Consider the following 22869-nt stretch of genomic DNA (forward strand, 5'->3'; position numbering starts at 1 on the left):
GTTCTCAAAGACCCAAGAACAACACCTGCACGATCTCGAAGCTGTGTTTACCAAGCTTCACCAAGCAAACCTGACGCTGAATGTAAAAAAGTGTCACCTGCTCCAAAGCCAGCTCACTTTCCTGGGACATCTTGTGTCGGGCAAAGGAGTAGAGGTCGATCCAGCGAAGATCTCAGCCATTACAGACTATCCCCCTCCAACCGACCTGAAAAGCCTCCAGAGGTTCCTTGGGATGATCGGCTGGTATCACAAGTTTATCCCCAGGCTGGCAGACATCACCGCTCCCCTGAACCATCTAAAAAAGAAAGACATACATGGGAGTGGTCCTCGGCCTGCCATGCTGCCTTGAACCATCTCAAATTCCTATTGCAATCACCTCCAGTCCTCGCACAGCCACGACTTCACCACGGTTTCCAGGTTCACTGCGACGCAAGCGATGAGGGGCTGGGAGCTGTGCTAATGCAAAGTATTGATGGGGAGGAGCGAACCATAGCTTATGCCTCCAGAGCTCTCCAAGGTGCTGAAGTGCGCTATTCCACAGCTAAAAAGGAATGCCTAGCTATGGTGTGGGCTGTAGAAAAGTGGAAACATTTCCTCGAAGGGACCACTTTTGACGTGTACACCGACCACAGCGCCCTGGCCTGGGCATTCAACTGCCCTAAAACATCGTCGCGATTGACACAATAGACCCTGCACCTCCAGGCATTTTCCTTTCTGGTGCACTACAAAAAGGGTTGCTGTAATATCGTACCTGACGCCTTGTCACGTGCACCCCAAGGTTCTGAAGGGCAAGTCCTCTTAGCCGTTCCCAAGACCTACTGGGCTGACCTACCAAGATCACTCCAAGAAATAGCTGATGCTCAAAAGCTCGGTCCCTCTACTGGCCAACCCAGTCCGGGCCGTATTCATTGCCAACTACAGCAGGGGGTGTGGTACAGGGGGGTACCATCCAAACATGGGGGTTACAACTACCAGCTAGTAGTGCCTGCTGCGCTGGTGCCACAATTCCTGGCGTATTTCCATGACAGTCCCTTCGGAGGACATCTTGGTAGGATGAAAACGCTGTTGAAGGTTCTTCAGGTGGCTTGGTGGCCCACGGTCCGAAGGGATGTCTGGAATTACGTCCGCATCTGCAGTACGTGCCAGCAGTACAAAAATCCCAATGAGAAACCAGCTGGACTCCTTCAATCGTCGGAGGTGAAAGTCCCAGGGGAGATGATCGGGGTGGATTTCATTGGACCATTCCCCCTCAGCAAAGATCGAAACTCCATACTGATGGTAGTGGTGGACTACTACAGCAGATGGGTTGAAGTGTTTGCCATGAAAGATGCAAAGACACCCAAGGTCTGCAAGATCCTCAAGAATGAGATTTTCACACGCTGGGGAATTCCCAAGTTCATGGTGTCGGATCGGGGACCCCAGTTTACGAGTCAGTTGATGGCCCAAGTGTGTGAAACATGGGGTGTGACACAAAAACTCACAACAGCATACCACCCCCAAACCAACATGACGGAAAGAGTCAATCGCACCCTGAAAACTATGATGGCCTCCTATGTTGGAAACCATCACCAGGACTGGGACAAGTGGCTACCTGAGCTCCGTTTGGCCCTCAACACCGCTGTACATGAAACCACGGGGGCCACGCCTGCCAGGCCGACCCTGGCAGGCTGACCCTGGCAGGCGTGGACCGCATAGGTCCCTACATGTGTGTGTGTGTGAGCCAACCCTTTTTAAATGTCATTTATTGTGCAGAACCTGGTCACAGAGGATATAAAATCATTTAATTATGGTCATTTTTCTTTCGTAGTACTGTTTTATTAATTGAGCTGTAATTGTGAATGGGAGATGTCACACCTATATGAGGTGATCAGGTCGCGGGCGTGAAGGGCGCATAGTGTTGTGACGTCACACGCCAACTTGACACTGCTCAGAGCTGCAATACCGTGGAGCTTACCTCTTTGTGGATTATACCGTTGGGGTTTCCTCGATCATCCATTGACGGGTAGAACAAGGTTTCGCGGAGCTGCTGGGATCATCTGGTCTGACTTCGGATGCACGGGAGGGCAGCTGCTTGGTGTTTGTGAGTAACCGGGCTGCCTATGGCCCCGTAGCCAGCTACCTGTTGCTACAAGTGTGCTCATTTTACCTTGTAGGACCGAGCCTGCGGTGGGAACAAGGCGGCGGGGTTTGGACTTCAGCGTGCATGGACTTTTGATGGACTGCTAAACTATAGTTTTCTCGCGCCATAGAGCGTAGTTTTGTGTTTGTTTTTTTGTTTGTACATGGGTTTACGCTCGAGCGTTTGGGTGGGATGTGCTTTAAACTGCCTGAAATACAAGGCTAATACCTATAAGCCAAAGCTATTTTCATGTGTTAATGTGTGTGTTGGCATTCATCCCTGCTGGTAGACCGATCCGTCCGTTACCTGAAAGTGTGTTGTAGCTTTATTGCCTTGGAAAAGACAGGTGAATTGTTACAACTGCACTGCCACTTCATGCCCTGGCAGCTGTTCACAGCCGCACATCTGAGTTGTATTCCAGAAAGGAGGTTCAACAAACTCAGTCTATCCATAAACTCTGAGTCAACATACCCTGCGATGGGAAACTCTGGGTATGAATCAACTCTGAGTATGTAAACCTTTGGTTACTTACGTGCACAAGCGCAATAAAAAGCCATCATCAACTGAGCAAAGATCACATCTCATTTATATTGATTTTTAATGTAATGTAGTTGCCAGTCCAAAAAAGACGTCATAAAAAGTATGACTGAGCTTGGATTCAAACCCCCAACCTTACACTCCTAAGCACGTCTTCTTACCCGCTGTTCTACGGTAACTGTAACGAGATGTACGTACTATAAAACGGAATCCTGGTGGCGCCACTGAGTGGCCGATCGCCTTTTCGGACCAAAGTGTTTTTTTTTATTTTATTTTTTTTATGTCTAATACCACTTTCAAACCAACCACCAAAGAGACTTAAAAACTTTGGTCAAAAACTTACAATTTCTACTTGAATATCTGTCAAATCTCCAATATCAGGCTTGGTAGCTTTTCCTCATCCTCTCTGCCTGCTGACACATGCAAACTCACACCGTCCTTTAATTTAGTGCTGTCAAAAATGTACATCTTTATTGAGATTAATCGCATGATTTTTCTGATTTATTCAAGATTAATTGCAATTTTTTTTTTTTTTTTTTTGAAGAAGAAACTGTTTTGTGTCAACATATTAATAACTCTGTTCCAGCATATGTATTGTGCTAAACAACAACAGAGGTAAATTATTTGTTCAAAGTGCTTCTTTTAAACGAACATTTCCTTTACAAGGAAGCAGATATCTATTGTTTTTTTTCTCCTTGGAAATCTGAACTTAAATTGAACCAAGTCATTTGCAGCCACTGCTAGTTATCGCCTAGAAGTGAACAAAACTAACCTGAAATCCATCCTAATCGCCTTGTAATATTTAATACAGGCGATAAGTCTGGAAGCGCCCACAAGGCTGTTCTGCTACGAGCCGCCCTACCACTCAACCAAGTATCCCTTATATCTTAAAGTGTACAAGAATTCTAAAATACCCACTTGTCAACCACTTACTAAATACAATTAGTTGATTAGAATCTGGTACCTTTGTTGACATTGCTGTGAACATTTCTACTAGGGCTGGGCGATATGGACCAAAACAAATATCTTAATTTTTTTTCTGAAAATGGTGATTTACAATATGAATCTTGATAATATTATTTCAAATGAAGTCTGATCAGAAAGACAGTTCTTAGCTAAAATGTGCTAATTCAAAATGCCACACAGGCACATTTATTAACAAACAGCTGCACAATATATGCCATCCTACTGTGACCCATTCTGCTCCTCTTTAGGAAGGTAAACTCTGTCCCATTTTCCACGGTACTTACACAAGTTCTTTTTTTGTTTCGCTGGAACGTCTTAAATCCATCCATCTGTCTCCTTAGACCCTGTTTATATGAGAACGTTTTTGTTATGTATTGACATAAGCAGCTATGGTTAGTACTGTGTAAGAGGCACTACTTTATGTTGCGCATGTGTACAGGCGCATACGTTATGTATAAAGTGTCAGCGCACTAATGTGTGAGTTGTGATAAGGCACCTGTGGAGTAAAAGATGTTTAAAACGTTACCGGAGTTTTCATCTATTATTTTACAAGGTTATGTAAGTGACAAACATAACAAAACTGGCGACGAGGATTCACATGAACCCGGGCAATTTCTGCGGATGCTCGAGGACAAGTAAAAGGTACAAACGGACTTGGTTTTGTGAGCTGTTTTTCGTTTGCTCGACCCGGAAATAGGATTGCCGGAGCTGGGGACAATTATAACACGAGACTAAAGAACGTGATTGGACGCGATAAAGAGGCATAATGTCGGCGTTTGTGGGTCATATGGACACTTTTGACAGTAGAGTGGAGGACTGGACAATCTATGTGGAAAGATTTGAACAGTATTGCTTAGCTAATGACATCAGGGATGGAAGAAAAGTGGCTGTTCTTTTGAGCCTCATGGGTGCAAAAACCTATAATCTCCTCCGCAGCCTCACTGCACCGGATAAACCGGCAGACAAAACGATCGGTGAGATTACGGAAACTCTCAAAAATCACCTGAATCCAGCCCCGTTGGTGATCGCGGAGCGCTTCAGATTCCATAGGAGAAACCAAGCAAAGACTGAGACTGTGTCGGAGTACATAGCTGAACTGAGGAGGCTGGCGGAGCATTGCCAGTTTGGAGTGGGACTATCTGACGCACTGAGAGACCGGTTCGTCTGTGGTCTACACAATGAGAGCACTCAAAAACGCCTTTTAACGGAGGATAGGCTCACCTTGCAACGTGCGGTGGATGTCGCTGTGTCGGTGGAAACAGCAGCGAGAGACGCCACTGAACTTCAAGGTAAACAGGCCGCTGCATGCGCTGTGTATGAATTACAAACCAAGCAACGTAGTTTCAAATCGAAGCCGTGTTTCAGATGCGGTAAACAATCACATGACCCAGCTGACTGTTGGTTTAAAGATAAGGATTGTAGGCAATGCAGAAAAAGGGGGCACATACAGAAGATGTGTAAAGCTAAATACAATAAAGAGAAATCAAATGCAAAATGGGGGAAAAAGCTGCATAAAGTCACAGAAACGGAGTTCGACAGCTCAAGTGAGGAGGAACTGTCTTGTGTTGGACTATATGCAACTGATGAGGATGATAGTGATGTAATATGGGTGACACCAAAAGTCAATAGAGTGCCATTAAAGATGGAACTGGACACAGGATCTGCACTGTCACTTATATCCAACAAAGATTACATGAAAAACTTTCCAGACATGAAGTTGTCTCGCACAAGTGTGAAACTGAAAACATATACAGGTCAAAGAGTAGCTCCTCTGGGAAAGTTGAAAGTAAAGGTGAAATATAAAAATCAAACATGTAATCTGGAACTGTTTGTTCTCAAAGAAGGAGGTGCGCCGCTGTTTGGACGGCAATGGCTAAGACAAATCAAACTAAACTGGCAACAAATAAAGACTATGAACATTGCTTCTAAACAGCTCACAGGCCAAAGGCTGTCAGAAATAATAGAGAAACATGCAGCAGTGTTCAGCGAGGGCATAGGAACCATGAAAAACATTAAAGCGTGTCTAGAGCTTCAAAATGATGCAAAGCCAAAGTTTCACAAAGCACGCCCGGTACCGTATGCTCTACGCCCAAAGGTTGAAGCTGAGCTACAACAACTAATGGATCAAGGGATCTTGTCCAAAGTGGATTGGTCTGAATGGGCAACGCCAATCGTACCAGTGGCTAAGAAGTCTTCAGAACGAGTGCGTATTTGTGGTGACTTCAAAGGAACAGTTAACCCTGTACTGCACGCAGTCCAGTATCCACTTCCTCGCATTGATGACATTTTTGCATCTTTGGCAAATGGTGAGCACTTTACAAAAATAGACCTTGCTCAGGCCTATCTACAAATGGAGATGGATGAAAATTCACGCAAGTATCTCACCATAAACACTCACAAAGGACTGTACCAATACAACAGACTTGTGTTTGGCATCACAAGTGCCCCGGCAATCTGGCAACGCGCAATGGACCAGGTGCTCCAAGGGATCCCAAGTACACAATGTTATTTGGATGACATCATTGTTACTGGATCAGACAAAGACTCACACTTAGCAAACTTGGATGCAGTTCTCACAAAACTGGAGGACTATGGACTGAAAGCTAACAAAAAGAAATGTGAGTTTTTCAAGGAATGCATTGAGTACTGTGGGCACAAGATAGACAAAAATGGACTACACAAAACGCAAGATAAAATCGAGGCCATAGTGAATTCTCCTCAACCTGAAAACGTAAGTCAATTACGCTCATTTCTTGGCCTCATTAATTACTATCACAAGTTTTTGCCAAATCTGTCATCTTTGTTGCACCCACTCAATGGTCTTCTTCATCAAAACACAAAATGGAGCTGGACTGATGACTGTGAACAAGCCTTTAAAAAGGCAAAGAGACTCATTGTGTCGGAAAAAATTTTGACACACTTTGACCCGAAGTTGCCCCTGCGACTCGCTTGTGACGCTTCACCATACGGCATTGGTGCTGTTTTGTCACACAAAATGACAGATGGCTCAGAACGCCCCATTGCTTTTGCATCACGCTCTTTGGCACCTGCAGAGCGTAACTATGCACAAATAGACAGAGAGGCTTTAAGCTTAGTGTGGGGAGTGAAAAAGTTTAACCAATATCTGTATGGCAAGCATTTCACTCTCATTACAGATCACCAGCCATTAATCTCCATCTTCAGTCCACAGAAAGGTGTTCCAGCGATGGCAGCAGCTCGTCTACAACGTTGGGCTCTGTTCCTGGGAGCACACACGTACACCATTGAATACAGGGGGACAAAGCAACATGGAAATGCGGATGGACTGTCTCGCCTTCCTCAGACATGCACAGGTAAAGGCTCTGACCCCGCTTTACCCCTGCACATGCTTCAAATGGAACCTCTCCCTGTGACAAGTGCACAAATAAGCAAAGAAACGAGAAATGACCCTCTTCTATCTAAGGTGTATGACTTAACTATGACCGGTTGGCCTTCCCAGAGAGAAACTGAACTATCGGACTATTTCACAAGGAAGGATCAACTTACTGTGTGCCACGGTTGTGTCATGTGGGGTTCACGTGTTATTGTACCACCCAAACTACGTGCTAAAGTGCTTAACGCACTGCATGATGGACACATGGGGGTTGTGAAAATGAAAAGCCTTGCGAGAAGTTATGTGTGGTGGCCTGGCCTTGATAACCACATAGAAGCTCTTGTCAAAACATGCACAGGTTGTCAACAAACCCAGCGCCAACCCCAGCTTGCTCCTGTCCACACTTGGGAATGGCCGACGACTCCATGGCAACGCATACATGTGGACTATGCTGGACCTTTTATGGACCACATGTTCCTTATTGTGGTCGATGCACACTCGAAATGGCCTGAGGTTTTCACAGTGAATAAAGCAACTACGGCGCAGACGGTGACTCAACTCCAGATGCTTTTTGCTCGCACTGGATATCCGCTTCAGCTTGTCAGCGACAACGGAACGCAGTTCACCAGTGAGGAATTTCAGGTTTTCCTGAAAAGCAATGGAATAAAACACGTCACCTCTGCTCCTCATCATCCGGCTACCAATGGGCTGGCTGAACGTTTCGTGCAGACTTTTAAACAGTCCATGAAAGCAAGTAGGAAGGAAGGAGTGCCTCTGCAACAGAAGATAACTAACTTTCTACTAGCATACCGAAACACACCACACTCAACGACAGGACAATCACCGGCAATGTTGTTCATGGGAAGAAACTTAAGGTGTCGTTTGGATCTTCTGAAACCTGACATCCGTCAACATGTCACTAACAAACAATGTTCTCCCACTCAACAACAAAGGAAACTAAGATCATTCGATATTGGACAAAAAGTTCTGGCTCGAGACTATCGCAACCAAAGTGACAAGTGGCAGCAAGCTGAGATTCTGTCACAATCAGGACCACTCTCTTATACTGTGGGCCTACAACCTGATGTCGTCTGGCGCAGACATGTCGATCAGCTTTTGGATGCCTCACATGGAAATGTCACTAACCGATCTGTGACACCAACTGGTACTGCAAATAAAGAAGACAGTATCTCAACACCCGACTTGACTGAAGTGGAAATAAACTCCACACCAGAGACTGTGAACAGTCCCAGACCAATCACAAACCTGCCTGACCCTCCGGGACGTAGATACCCCGGAAGGAACCGTAAACCACCTGAGAGACTTGATTTGTAAAAAGAAAAATAAACAAGTGTTGTAACTGTTAAGAAAAAAAAAAAAAAAAAAAGTTTTATTGAATTGTTAATACATGCTACTGTATACTTGTGCATTTGTTATAAAGGTAAGTTCTATTTTTGAAGTTATTTGCCATAACTCCTACTTGGTATTTTTATTTGAATTTCATAAGTGCATAAAAGCTGGAAGGGAGGAATTGTTATGTATTGACATAAGCAGCTATGGTTAGTACTGTGTAAGAGGCACTACTTTATGTTGCGCATGTGTACAGGCGCATACGTTATGTATAAAGTGTCAGCGCACTAATGTGTGAGTTGTGATAAGGCACCTGTGGAGTAAAAGATGTTTAAAACGTTACCGGAGTTTTCATCTATTATTTTACAAGGTTATGTAAGTGACAAACATAACAGTTTTCTAATAAAAATGCAAAAGTGTTGTTGCGTTTTGGCGGTGCATTTACACGACAACTGCGTTTTGGTGCCTGAAAACGGAACTTTTTAAAAACGGGCTCCAAAGTGGAAGTTTTTGAAAACTCTCCGTGTCCGTGTAAACAGTGAAACAACACTTGCTGTATTACGGGTATGCACACTGTGGCTGCAGTGACTCAGATGTTAGCTTTAATCAGACTTACAAAGTTAGACCCATTCCGTAACCGCCAGAATACAACGCAAACCAGAATAAAGTCGATCTTAATTTAAGACTGAACCCATTGCTGCCAACACACTATACACATCAGTGCGCAGTGCACACATCCACAGTTTCATTATTAACTCAGCTTTATTTAAGAGCCACTCGTTCTGCATTAAACTGTAAACATGACAAGCAGCTTTATGCGATACTGCAGATGCTACGAGCGGTTTAATGCTGCAACACACAGTTTATACACAGGTACACAACGAGTCAAGAACGAGTCATTTATACATTTTATAACATTTAATAATGTACCGGAGGACAGCCTCCATTCACCTCCTCAGCAATTGTTTGTGAGTCATCTCGCACTTATAGAAACACATCACCTTCAGCGTCCAACAGGAGTCCTTGTTAAAAATAGAGAACTATTTGACCAAACCCAGAGGTGGGCTTAATTTCTAAGTAGGAGTGCAGCACTGTGGTTGTCATCAGAGTCTGATGCAGGCATGAAAAATGTCTCCTCTCATTCAAGTGATGGTGAAGCAAATCAACACTTTGTTGGATAAATTCAGTTTACTCCATGTTCCATGCGGATCGTATTTCCATTCATTTTCCAACACGCTTGCTTCTTCTCAAGGTCGCAGGGGTCTGCTGGTGCCCATGACCCACCCAGCCCAAGCATTGGGCCCAGCCACTTGTGACATTGTTTTTTTTTTTTTAGTTAGATAATAGCTAATTTTTTTTTTTATTGTAGGTTCTCATTTATTATTGTTTATCATTAAAAATATAAAAAAAGAATGGTGTATGTGGGCATGATTTTTATTACATTGATGTAAATCTACACAGCAACAGCCAAGCTGAAAAGGAAGCGACGTCAATTTATTTAGCGCTTATTTCTGAAATTGGCTACCTACCGATATATAATTCTCAGCTATAGCAGCAGCAACGACAAATATGGACATTCGAAAGTGGTTTAAAAACCCACAAGCAGAGTCCTCTGCTAAATCATCTGGAAAACCACCACCTCATACTGGGAGATGAGCCCCTGAAGTCGGACGACAGCCAGAGCGACGACAGCACTGTCAGCGGGAACGGCCACAGAGGGAAACAGAGCGGATCCAATGCAGGCGATGTAGCCTCAACAGCATTTGAAGTGTTTGGGGAACAACTCCCTGGGTTGGGTGTGAGTGTCTTCGGCACAGACAAACCGGAAAAAGACGGTTTTAAAGAAGTACCTATATGTATAGATTAAAAAAAAAACGTTTTTGATAAAAGGATGTAATGACTGGAAACAGGAAAGGGCTTAAATAAGCATGTAGCCTCAAATGAGCATTTAGCTTGTGAAGCAATGTGGAGAGAGTCAGAAATGTGAAAAGAGATTCTGGCAAATGGCACGCAACAGATATTATATATCAACCATAATCAACATGCTGAATTTCTTGGTTGTTAATCAGTTACCGTTACATGGAGATGCTACTGGTTTCAACAGTGTGTTTGAAGATACGGCTGTGATGGGGCTGTTCTTGTCTCTCTTCGAATATACCATGCATGGTGGTAATGGCCACCTGGGAGAAAGGCGATGCAGAGACTTTGGCAGGTGTTATCATTGAAAAGCTCAACAGCGCTGGAATCAGAACAGACAAAATCTCTGGTGGTGATGAGACCCTGTCTTATTTTCTGTTTGGTTTTTGATTGTCAATGTTGTTTATTGTAATTAACAATTAAAAACACCACAAAACAGACACATATTTAAATGTGTACTATTAAAATATTGGTTTATGGTTGGTTTACATTCAAATATCACGACCCAGCAGCTCTGTTGTAAAGATTGCCAGTGAAGGAAGTGACATAGGTTTAGGGTTAGGGTGACTTCCTTACAACAATCAAAAACTAATTCACTCAAAACATTAATTGCTAATTATTTTTAAATAGCAGGGTTTCAACCTTTTTAACCTTTTAAATCATACACAAACTTCCGTGAAATATGCGTTTGGCGCATGCGTGCCAGACCCCAAACTAATTTAGATGCCAGGACACATTTGGTATCTACGCCGCCAAATAACTTCCATGTCCCGTCTGTGCGGTCCGTTGTCACAACTCTCTCTCTAAACAGCTCTGTGCGAGTTTGGCATGTACATCCAAGGTGCACATTACATTACAAGGACGTGGTTAAAATATCAGCATTCATAATGCGGAGAAATGTGCATTTTGCTGTTTGCTTGCCCACCAATAATTTCCAGGAATATTTGAGTCTATTTCGAACTGCCATTTTCACAACTCTCTCTCTAAAGGGCTCTGTCAGCGTTCGGCATGTACATCAAAGGTGCAAATTAGGTTATATAGCACGTGGTGAAAATATCAGCATTTATTATGTCGTTTTCACGGAGATGTGTGCATGTTTCACCGGAGCGGAGCTGTGCAGTGATTGGCTCTGGGCGCACACATGACAGCGCCGCTTAGCTGGCGGTGGACAATTTTATGAAATTATTAATTAAATGTAGCATTGCACGTCAAACAAATGCAACGTTGCACAGCTTTGAACCAAGCAGCAGCCACGTTGCAAGTATGAGCTCTGTCTGTCCCAGAACACCAGAGATATTGGAGGCACAGACAGACAGACAGACAGACAGACAGACAGACAGAGATTCCTTGCTTTTACATAGATGTGTGAAGTCTACTAGTCTATTCAACAAACCTTGTTACCACATCATGGAGGAAATCATGGAGGACTTTGTAAGGAAACATCAGACAGTAATCTAGCGCTAACTGTAGACTGTTGCCAATCTGTAACTAACTGCACATTAAAGGTAGGGTAGGCAAATTTTCAAAAGCTAGCATGATTTTGAATGTAGCCTCGTTGTGATGGCTCCCCCTTTACCCCCCTCCCCCCCTACTTTCTGTGCTCCGTCTCACTCACATGTATGCGCACAGCTGCTGCTGAAGCAGACCTCACGTCATCGCTTGTATTGTGTAGAAACTACGTCGTCTCATGTCTCATTCAGCAGTAAATAAACAATAAACTTTACTATTATATATGTTAAAAAACGTGACCAAAAACTCTGTCAGCGGTGACGCGCTTTCAGCGTGAGCTTGTACATGCGAGGGGTCGGGAACGAACAGGGAGACAGGAAGACGTGATTGCTTAAAAAAAATTGTTCTTTTTTTTCCATTGGTCAAAGTTATTATAGATTTACAGCTGCTACAGTTGATGGATTTTCTTTGTTCCTTTTTCAGAGCACGTAAGATCTTAATTTCTGTCAGGACATGAAGACAGTTTCAACCATAAACTTAAAAAGTGTATCTGGAGGAAATCACCTACCCTAGCTTTAATAAGTAGGTAAAAATGATTGACTTTGCTAACTGGCTGTCTTTGTCGACTAAACTGATGTTTCTTTATCAACTAGTCTATTAGTCTATTACACAAGGTTTTTCTAGAACTGCTTAACTTAAGCACAAAATCTACAAGGTCAAAACACTGTCTTTGATAATATTGAGTGTATTTAATATTTATCAGGAAACATCCTCTGTATAACTAGTTATTAGTTTAAATACTAGTGAGATGTTCACACTGTGAGAGACGAGCAGCTGAACTCTGCTGAACATCAAAGTATCTCCTCAGGATGAATCAAAGGAAGCAAATCAAACTGAAAACAAACCAATGAGCTCTGGAATCAATGTGTGGCATTTCCACACATTTTTTTAGTTTAAAGCTTTCAAATATTTAGACATTAAACCGACCTACGGCAGAAGCAATAATATTGATCAATAATGAATGTGATCAACACGTTAAACTATGGCAACTATAGAAAAGAACAAACAAATAATAAATCAGTTATCAGAATCACTGTTCAGCAGCTATGGAATCATTAACAGGTAGCATCAATCTATACTATAATTACGGAAAGGTCTGTGTGTGTGTGTGTGTGTGTGTGTGTGTGTGTGTGTGTGTGTGTGTGTGTGTGTGTGTGTGTGTGTGTGTGTGTGTGTGTGTGTGTGTGTGTGTGTGTGTGGAGCAAATATCTCCCCGACGCGGTTTGAGTTCGACCTGAAACTTTGTTGACGTCTTCCAAATACCCCGAGTGTGTGTATCTGTTATTTTGGAGTAATTTCCTCATTTCAAAATGTTTATTTTAATTTTATTTCACTTCTGGACGGCCCCGAAATGAAACCTATTCAACTTTTGACCTCAGGGTGTGAGGGGGCACTAGTGCACCATCTATATCTATTTCACTGCACAGCTCCTCACCCGAGCAAGAGTCACGTGTGTGACCAGAGCCAAAGCAGACGTGGACTGGAAACACACGAGTGAGAGAGAAGAAGATAGTTTTATACTGGAGAGGGGAGAGGAGCGTCTGAGCAGCCGCGCCCACACTCATACACTAGCAAAGCTCTTAAGTCTCACTTATTGGGCCTGATGTGAGTCACTGATGTTCATGTGTGAACCACAGCAGACTCCACTTCCTCCTGTGCCATGCTATCGTTAGCGTCCCAAACACGGAGCTCTCTGAATAGATCATTTGAAACCGTCAGCCACTGGTGAGTCTTTTGCAGACAAGTTTCCCATTGTTTAAACCATATAACTGTCTGTGTAATTGTTCAATAATGCGCTGTTTCACTAGAGTCGGTATTGAACTCAAATCGTTGAATACTCATCTGGAAAACTGCGGATTCTCTGTGGTGCCGTGCATGGAAGCTAAGCTCTGACCACTCGGTTCAAAGGTAAAAAATATTTTTGTTTAAAAAAAAAAAAAGACAGCCGAATTTTAGATAATACTTTAATTTACTTACTCACTCATGTAGTTTTGAGCTTACACAAGGTATTTATTTTTAATAAAACATATACTAAATGAGTAAAATAAAACACGAAAAAGGCACAAAAAGACAATTGCAAGATAAAAAAACAATACACATGAATTCAAAAAACATACATTACAGAAAAATACAACAAAAACATGAAAATGACTCAAATACACAAAACTAAATATTTATACAAAAAAATACACAAAAGACAACAGAAATGCAAAAAACTACACGAAAAAAGATACAAAATTATTCCAGAATCACAGTACCTAAGGCAACAAAAAACAATAATTATACAAAAAATGCACAAAAAGACAACTGAAAGATACAAAAATACACATATATGACTTACATACATTACAGAAAAATATCAAACAAAAAAAATATAAAAATGAGTATAAAAAAACAACACATTTATCATGCACATGTCCCATAAAACTAAATCAGATAAATCACACACACTATTTTACTTTGCACCCACAAAAAAACCCCTTCATAACAGTACAGAGTACACCGCTTTGTCCATCCAACCTTCAAATATATTGTCATTTGGCCATAATTGACAACTATACTTATGCTCCCACATAAATGCATACTTCCGACGGGCACTGTACTATCTATCTATTAAGCAAGAAATCTCTGTCTGTGTGTGTGTGGGTGTATGTGTGTGTGTGTGTGTGTGTGTGTGGGTGTTCCTCAAATATCTCTGTGAATCAGGCTCAGACAAAGCTGAGACTTTCAACATGGCTACTCTTGGTTCAAAGGTGTGCAACGTTGGATTTGTTTGGACTGCAATGATACTGTTAAAAAATTATTTCTTAAAATTGTCCACCGGAGCCGACAATTTTATGACATTTTAGAACTGATGACATCATCACTGTGGATTGAGCCTTTGTCACGCGGCTCAGTTGGCCGGGTTGGAGGCAGCCCGTAGGTGCACCGGAGCCGATTACTCTGTGGGCAGAGGGGCAGAGGGTGGACAGTGTCAGCCGGGGACAGCCTGTCCCGGGTGGAGGTGTCGTGGGGGACCTTAGGGTTGGGGCAGTGGCGGAGTGCGCCGGCTCCTCGGCTTCTAGGTGCTTTCTCGGGTGTGTATGTGGGGGGCGGTGGCTGCCTCTCGGCTTGGTGTCTTGGGGGCGTCTGGGGGGCTGCTTGGCCGGGGGGGGGTTGCCTGGGCTCCCTGGCCCCCACTCTTTCTGCTATTCTGGCTGCGTCCTCGAGTCCGGGGCAGCGCTTGGGTTTACAGTGGCAGTATCTTGCACATACATTGGTCTACGATACACTAGCATGCCTTGGACTGTGGGATAAAACTTGTAGTGGGCTTAACTTTAGACACGTTGATCCCAAATACCTGTTTCAGGTATTACCACTCACTCCTTCCCTCTGCCCACAGCCACTACCATTATAGTTAAGCCTCATGCCTACAACTTCACATCTCACATCTCACGTTACAGTAATCAACTCCTCCACACCATTCCATTTCTCTACCTTGAATCGCTCCTCCCTGCTCTCTTCCCCCTCCACCTCCCCCCACCCCCTCACCTAGGTGTAACACTGCCCTCTCTTTTTATATTCTCACTTTAATAAAGTGTCTCTTACCCTTCCTTAGGGAGGAATGGTGATGGTCACAATTATGCAATAAAATAATGCAATTTATTTAATTGCAATAACAAAAAAAAAAAAAATGCATTGCTGTCTAAAAAAGATTGCACTTCTTGTAGTGTTGACCTTTGACAGCATGTGCAGACAAAAAAAAAGGAATTAAGAGGAATTAAAGAGGATTTAACTTTTAATCTGAATTAAAGAAGAAATAAACCTCCCATGTAAACCATCCATACTTTACCTCCCACCTTTCTATAGCAAGACATAGTTATTACGTGCACTGCACTAGTTTAGAATAAAAACACCTCCAATAAAATATTCTCATACTTTTTGACACGTGCACGCACACACACACCCAACATGCAAGCAAAGCTAACGTTTGCATGCTAACTGTGATCAGCCTGTGTGATGATGGTTGCCCGGTAGAAATTGGTATCTCCTGCTACTCATTTTACAGTATCATTGATTGAATGACTGACGCAACTAGGTTTTTTTCATATTTACCTTTTGGCTTCTGGGAAATTCATTGTGTTGCCATGTTGGGAGTAAATAAATCCATGAAAAAGAGAAAGTAGTGTAATCCATTGATTTCAACAAAGTGTGTGTGTGTGTGTGTGTGTGTGTGTGTGTGCGTGCGTGTGTGTGTAGTGCTGTGATAGACTGGCATCGTCCCAAGAGTATCCTGCTGAACTGCAACATCCATCGTAGTATAACATGTTTTAGAGCCAATTGTTAAAAAACGTGTAAGTGCGCCTATACTCAGTGTCAATTATAAAATCAGTGTGCCTATGTATCTTCAGGCACAAGATGGTGGTACACCCTGGACAGGGCGGTAGTGGATCATATTTCAAACATAAATATTGCACTTATCCATGGAAATCACAATAATATCCCCAAAAGCGGAAGATCTACAGTGCAGGACTGAGGCGATTTCCTTTCCTGTTTATATAGTTTTGTGGTTCTCTTCATTAGGCTACAATTTGTTATATCACACAGTTATGCATCCATTGTGGAAAGCTCCTGAATCCTCCCGATTCCCACTGTCCAGCCAAGCCACAACAGTGCACATCACAGACACAGCTGGTAGATATTGTCAGCGTAGAACTTTTAATGCTGGTATTTCAAATGACTTGGACATCAGTCAATATTTTTCTTTCATCGCCTCACACAGATGACTAGATTTATTAACATAATCAATAACCCTGATACAGTTCACTCCTTAAACTGAGACCCTTGTCAACCATCCTTCCCTCCCAGATTTCAGCAGATGGAGTTTGCTTTCAGGAAAGCCCACAGGTGTGAGTGTCTGTATGGGCAGGGATGGAGATGGGGTTGGACTGGCCAAAAACTGTGTCGAATCGACCTTCGATTGTAGTTGGACACCGGCATCAAAAACAAATAATTATGTATGAGGATGGGGATGGGGAGGGGGCCTGGGCGGAGGGACATACTGCAGTGTATCTCCAACGTCTCTCCTCCATCTAGAAAACAACCATTATCAGTTAGTCATCGTTCATACGTCCATACACATTAGTCCAGAGCCAATGGATCTAAATTAAAAGTATCTGAATAAAAACTGATACAACTGTTGCTTTATTTAGAATCTAATATAAACTGTGTTTACTCTATATTTTCCAATCATATTCATATTTTTCCAAAATGTTCATTCAGTTCAGTGTAAATTGACTTATCTTTATATTTCCAGAGCTGTCCCTCCTTTTTCCTTCCTTTTTTCCCTTATTTTTCCCGAAACTGCTGTGGCCCCTTCGATCACAGACTCCTCCCTCTCAGCTTTAAGGTCACGGCGCAGGCCACGCCAAACCCTCTCTTTAAGATTCAAGATTGATATCGATTCCTTTTTATCTCCGCCAGATTAGAATGATCTATTTCTCTGGAAACATATAAATGCATGTTACAACACTACATTTTTCAAATTTCCATTTAATCAATTCTCAAAACACTTCCCTCAATCCTGTCGTGACCTGGCCATGAGATGGAGAGGTGAAGCTGAGACACCGTCTGTGAAAGCTGCTGACCCAGTAATTTAAAGAGGAAAAACCATATCCCAGTCAATATTCATTTAAAATCCATCGTATCAGGAGATCTACAAACTTACTAGGGATAGAGACTCTTCCCTTGGGGTTTTAAACCTTTAACTCTCTACTGATAATCAATACCTTCTCACTGCAACCAGATAATCTAATCTAAGTTTTGGTGTCATTCTAATCTACTATTCTGTGTGACAGCGTTAAAGACATCTTTTTCTTTTTTTTCTCCTTGAATCAAATGTCAAGTTGTCCTTATATGCTATCAAACCCTTATTTACTGCAGGCGCAAAACATCTGATCTAATCTCTAAACGTTATCTTTGTGTGTCAAAATCTTTTGTTGTCTAATCCCTTGACCTGTGCACTGCTCTCAGCCACAATTCATTGTGACAAAAGTTCATAATTCAATTCCAAATAACTATTTCCCTAATAAAATCTTAAAACCAAGCATAGAGTTATATACGATGTTACATTATGACCTATATTTACAGGAATGTTTTTTCCTGAGAAAAACGTTTAATGTTAAAATTTCCACAAAAATCTCAGAGAAATTTATCCGGCTTCTTTAGGACAGAAACCATATATTTTACCCTTTATTCAAGCCTAAAATTGAGTGTTTGTAATCTACTTATAATCACATTTTGATAAAGTATTGCAGTTGTATTAATTCTTCAACCAGAAATAAACTGAACTGTACTGTCTGTAGAAACAGGAGCTCGTCTCAGGCCCAGTGTTACCCTACGATGTTGTGGTTCCCTATTCTTCCTGGAGGACAATTTTTTAGAAAACCAACTTTGTTTCCTTTGATCACAGGCTGCAGTTCCATTTGAACCCAGTCACTTCATCTCATTGGTTTGCTCCTTTTCCTCTCAGCACAGTGACGTGTGTTTCATACAGAGTCCACAGGTGTTTTCTTATCAGTCCTTAGTCACTGTTTGGACAGTAGGAAAGTAGGAGTGAGTTTCCAACAACATTTCAGCATCCTCATTTCTTATCCTCAAACAATCATCCTATAACTGATTCATTCTACTGATAAATTCTCCCAATTCAATTCTGCAATACTTCTAAAACTAAATTTAACGTTAATTAACATTTTTATTTCAATCTTTGCAGCTTTTCTGCTTTTGACAACAACATCATTTTGTCTCTGTGTCTAAAACCAAAATATTTACAAATTCCACGAGCGATGTTTTTTAATTTTCATCCCTACTGTGTCTTATTGAAAATTAAATCCAAACAATGTTTTTTTTTTATCTAACTGTTATCTTTTTGTCCTTTTAGCTTTTACCATGGCAACCACTGACCTTGTTCTTACACCCAGCTTTTTTTTACCAAACAAAACACAGCACAACAAAGATTCTGTTAAACTGAAAATGAGCGTACAGGTGAATAAAATTTAACTCTGATTGATAAAAATTCTTTCACCTTAAATTGCAGGTTCTTTACAGTGCTCGAGTACGTCCTCAGATGGACCAGTATTCTCCTAAACCCCTCCCTCTCCGTTTTTAGACATCAATCAGACTTTGACCTTTCCGTGGCGTTTAGGATCAGAACTGCGGCTTCTATGAGCTCAGAACGCAGGAACAGAAGAAAAAAAAAACAAATAAAATGCTTATTATTGGCTCAAAATATTTCCTCAATCATATTTATACTTGCTTACCGTCTTCTTTCTGTATCCCTTAATTTACCTTAATATCATGGCCTCCGTAGAAAGAGATTTAATCTGAAATCACAACTCACACTTAATATGTTAGTCTCAAAAGCTCATCTGCTGTATTTCCAATTAAAATGCTGAAAATGTTGGGTCTGAATTTTTAATATACTTATCTTTACCCTCCTAAAATAATATGACCTAACTGTATAGTTTTATTCAATGGTAGCACTTTTAACCTTTGATCTTTTAGCATCTGGACTCAAAAATTCCATCACATTCACACAACATCAAACTAAACACAGAAAATTAAACAAAGTAAACACACATTTTCTCTATTCTATCTCCTCATAGACAGTGGAACTTCACTGCTTCTCTTCATTATTTTAGTTATTCGTAGGCCGCTGGAGTAGGGGAGCCTCGTACTAGCTGTGTCCGTTATGAAGTAGCTTAGCCTCGTACCAGCGCTGTCTGTTACGAAATAGCGTAGCCTCGTACTAGCGGTGTCTGTTACGAAATAGCGTAGCCTCGTACTAGCTGTGTCCGTTATGAAGTAGCTTAGCCTCGTACCAGCGGTGTCTGTTACGAAGTAGCTTAGCCTCGTACCAGCGGTGTCTGTTACGAAGTAGCTTAGCCTCGTACCAGCGGTGTCTGTTACGAAATAGCGTAGCCTCGTACTAGCGGTGTCTGTTACGAAATAGCGTAGCCTCGTACTAGCGGTGTCTGTTACGAAGTAGCTTAGCCTCGTACCAGCGGTGTCTGTTTCGAAGTAGCGTAGCATCGTACCAGCGGTGTCCGTTATGAAGTAGCGTAGCCTCGTACCAGCGGTGTCCGCTATGAAGTAGCGTAGCCTCGTACCAGCGGTGTCCGCTATGAGGTAGCGTAGCCTCGTACCAGCGGTGTCTGTTTTGAAGTAGCATAGCATCGTTCCAGCGGTGTCTGTTATGAAGTAGCGTAGCCTCGTACCAGCGGTGTCCGCTATGAAGTAGCGTAGCCTCATACCAGCGGTGACCACTATGAAGTAGCGTAGCCTCGTACCAGCGGTGTCCGCCTGCGGAGGAGACATAAGAGATGTGATCAGAAGCAGGAGCAGGGATGCCGAGCGGGTCTAACAACCAAACGCTTTGAGAACACCGCTTCCTTCCATCTTGCGTGCTAATGTCTGCTCCTTAGAAAACAAACTGGACTACCTGAAGCTGGATTTAAATGCAAGACGGGTGATGAGGGCGGCGGTGTTTACATATACACCAATAACAACTGGTGCAACAACGGTGAGCAAGTCTCTTGTCACTGCTCTCCTGATGTAGACATTATTCTTCCCTGATCTGTTATAACTTTTGGCAGTCTATAAAACTCCACGTTTTTCATGGTCTGACTGATTAGTTCAGCCAAAAACACGGCAATAGTTAATAATTTCCTCTCAAAATTCGGGATTTGTTCGTTTGTGTGCCGTTTGTAAATCGGCTGCTTATCTCCAAAATGGCGACTTCCGGGTTGATGACACGCCATGAAAACCCTCTATTCTCCCTTGCACACCATCATCATCATTTATATTTAAAACTGCATATTGTGGAAGCCAATAGTTCTGTTTCACTGCCAACATCCCTCTTTATTAAATCAGGACGCTCTGCGGCCGCGTTATTTCCTCATATCTCCAGCGAATCTAACTCAGTCACACTTTACAGCGATGATGATGATGATGATGATGATCATGATTAAGGAGAGAGATTTTAACTGTGATTCAGACAGAATGCGGCCGATCCTCAGTCACACTGCAGTAATCTGATCAATAATCTGATCAAATCATCCTGTTACATTGTTTTTCAACAAAGGCGTTTCAAATTTAAAGTGAACTTTATCACTTTCACAGATTTCAATGACATTTACAATCGTTAGGAAAACTCCATGTTCCGTGATTTCTAGACAGCCCAAAAAAAATGACATCACCGCCTCCTTTCCTTCAGCCCGCCTTCATTCACAGACTACGTGGTTTTTGGCTCCTTTTGCACTGTGGGCGTGTCAGCAGCTTGGACCAGAGAATATGAGCAGGAGAGAAGAGCATAACAGCAGGTGCGCAAAAAAGCGCTTAAGTCCAGGCGGGAGAATAGACCCCTAAATAATTAGCCCTCCTCTGAAACTTTTTCAGACATAAACAAAAATAAAATCATTATTGTTTTCACTATGGAGAATTTTGAGACTTCATTCAACCTAAGTCATGTTTTTGGATTGTGGGAGGAAGCCGGAGTTCCTGGAGGAAACCCACACAAGCACAGGGAGAACATGCAAAATCCACACAGAGAGGACTGAACCTATAAGATCTATTTTCCAAAGTAAATGCTATTTTCACACATGCTGACATCATCATTGCTCCCAATTAATTTTTTTCTGCCTTTTTCAATTACTTATTTTTCTTATTTTCTTTTAACATCACAAAAACAGACAGACAGGCAGTAGTCATCACAAGAACAAAGACAACAACAATACAACACAGACACCAATAAACCCTTTCCTTTAATTATTCATGTATTTATTCGTATTATTAGTTTAGCATCATTGACCAGACTGTAGTGTGATTCAGGTAATATGGGAGAAAATATTTTGTATAAGAAGGCTGTTGCACTTCGTTACACTGTTTAGAACCAGTTCCTAAGTCCCCAGAGAAGAACTACTGAGCGACCTGCTACGATCCAACACAGCGGAGAAAACACCCCAAAAAACAGTTCCTCAGATTAACTGAGGAGGCTTCTGTTTCCTAGCTGTTACACAGTCACCGGCCTTCGTGCTGGTGTTATGGTTATCAATAACTCTGCCTGCAATAGTTGTTCCGCTCCCATAGCGGGAAACACAACCTTTGCATGTTCTATACGGACCAAAGGTCGTAGGCAGTCAAAACCCCTACCAGAACTGGAAATTTCACTCTGTAATCAGTACTTCAGCCTCACACATCCGTTCCCAGCTGGAGAAAAACACACTGCAACAGCACCTCAGGCGTCTCAGACCCAATGCCACATTGAGGCTGCTTCTGTCATAGTTATTTAACTCCCAACTCAGTTCAAATGGCTCTGACCAAGAACCTATCCACTAGCGCCGACTCCCACTACAGTTCCTTGTCCAGGCAGGTACTCCATTACACCCGTCTTCTATCTGTACCACACAGGTTCTTCTCTAGCATATTCTGTAATCACTGCCCAATGATGGAATCACACATTTTGTGTAGATTTTAAGGCGAAATCCTGAATTACACTTTAGATTAATAGTAAAAAAAAAAAAAAAACACACAGACAATTTGTTCCAGCAACAAGACAAATCATATCAGAAATTTAGAACCTTCATGCTTGACTGTTTCACGTCTCTTTTGTTTTTGGGGGAAAATAAATTAACTTTTGCAACTATTTCACCACCACAAATTAAGATTTTATCCAGTTCTTTATCTAGTCAATCATTTAACAGGCAAGGCACAGATTTCCAACTGAAATGTTAAGAAGGAAACTTTTGCACTTACCTCATTATCTGATGTATTTAGATCTCGAGACGAGCACCCAACTGTTGTGGTGGTTTTGAATGAAATGAGACGGAGTCAAATTGAAGGGTTAAAAGTCAAATGCGGACACAGGGTTTATTTGGTCAAAGGGTTTTGGGGCACACTGGTCTGGGATTCAGAGGTTTCACTGTGAGCGTCCCATTAATCTGTAGCTTTTCTGTGCTCTCAGGGTTTTGTATGTTGCTGATAGCGCTAAGCAGAGTCTCTGAGAAAGACCTTGATAAGTGTTATCAGGACGATAGTGTCTGGCCTGCAGAGATTCTGTAATCACATATCACATGTCGTAATC

At 42.2% G+C, this 22869-nt stretch overlaps 3 protein-coding genes across 3 annotated transcripts in view; all 3 read left to right on the plus strand.

The window, feature by feature from the left end:
• tsnare1 (T-SNARE Domain Containing 1) overlaps positions 1-22869 on the plus strand; it is a 214675-nt gene that overhangs the window by 176088 nt on the left and 15718 nt on the right. The gene's annotated exons all lie outside the window — the stretch shown is intronic.
• LOC114478482 (uncharacterized protein K02A2.6-like) lies at positions 4579-6902 on the plus strand. The gene is made up of 2 exons (XM_028471584.1): positions 4579-6353; positions 6806-6902. Exons 1-2 carry the CDS (start codon positions 5076-5078, stop codon positions 6887-6889), a joined length of 1362 nt encoding a protein of 453 aa, XP_028327385.1. The 5' UTR covers positions 4579-5075; the 3' UTR covers positions 6890-6902.
• On the plus strand, positions 7066-8384 carry LOC114478483 (uncharacterized protein K02A2.6-like). Its single transcript, XM_028471585.1, has one exon. It carries the CDS (start codon positions 7080-7082, stop codon positions 8307-8309), a length of 1230 nt encoding a protein of 409 aa, XP_028327386.1. The 5' UTR covers positions 7066-7079; the 3' UTR covers positions 8310-8384.

The sequence above is a fragment of the Gouania willdenowi genome, chromosome 16, assembly GCF_900634775.1.
Source record: "Gouania willdenowi chromosome 16, fGouWil2.1, whole genome shotgun sequence".
Taxonomy (NCBI): Eukaryota; Metazoa; Chordata; class Actinopteri; order Blenniiformes; family Gobiesocidae; genus Gouania; species Gouania willdenowi.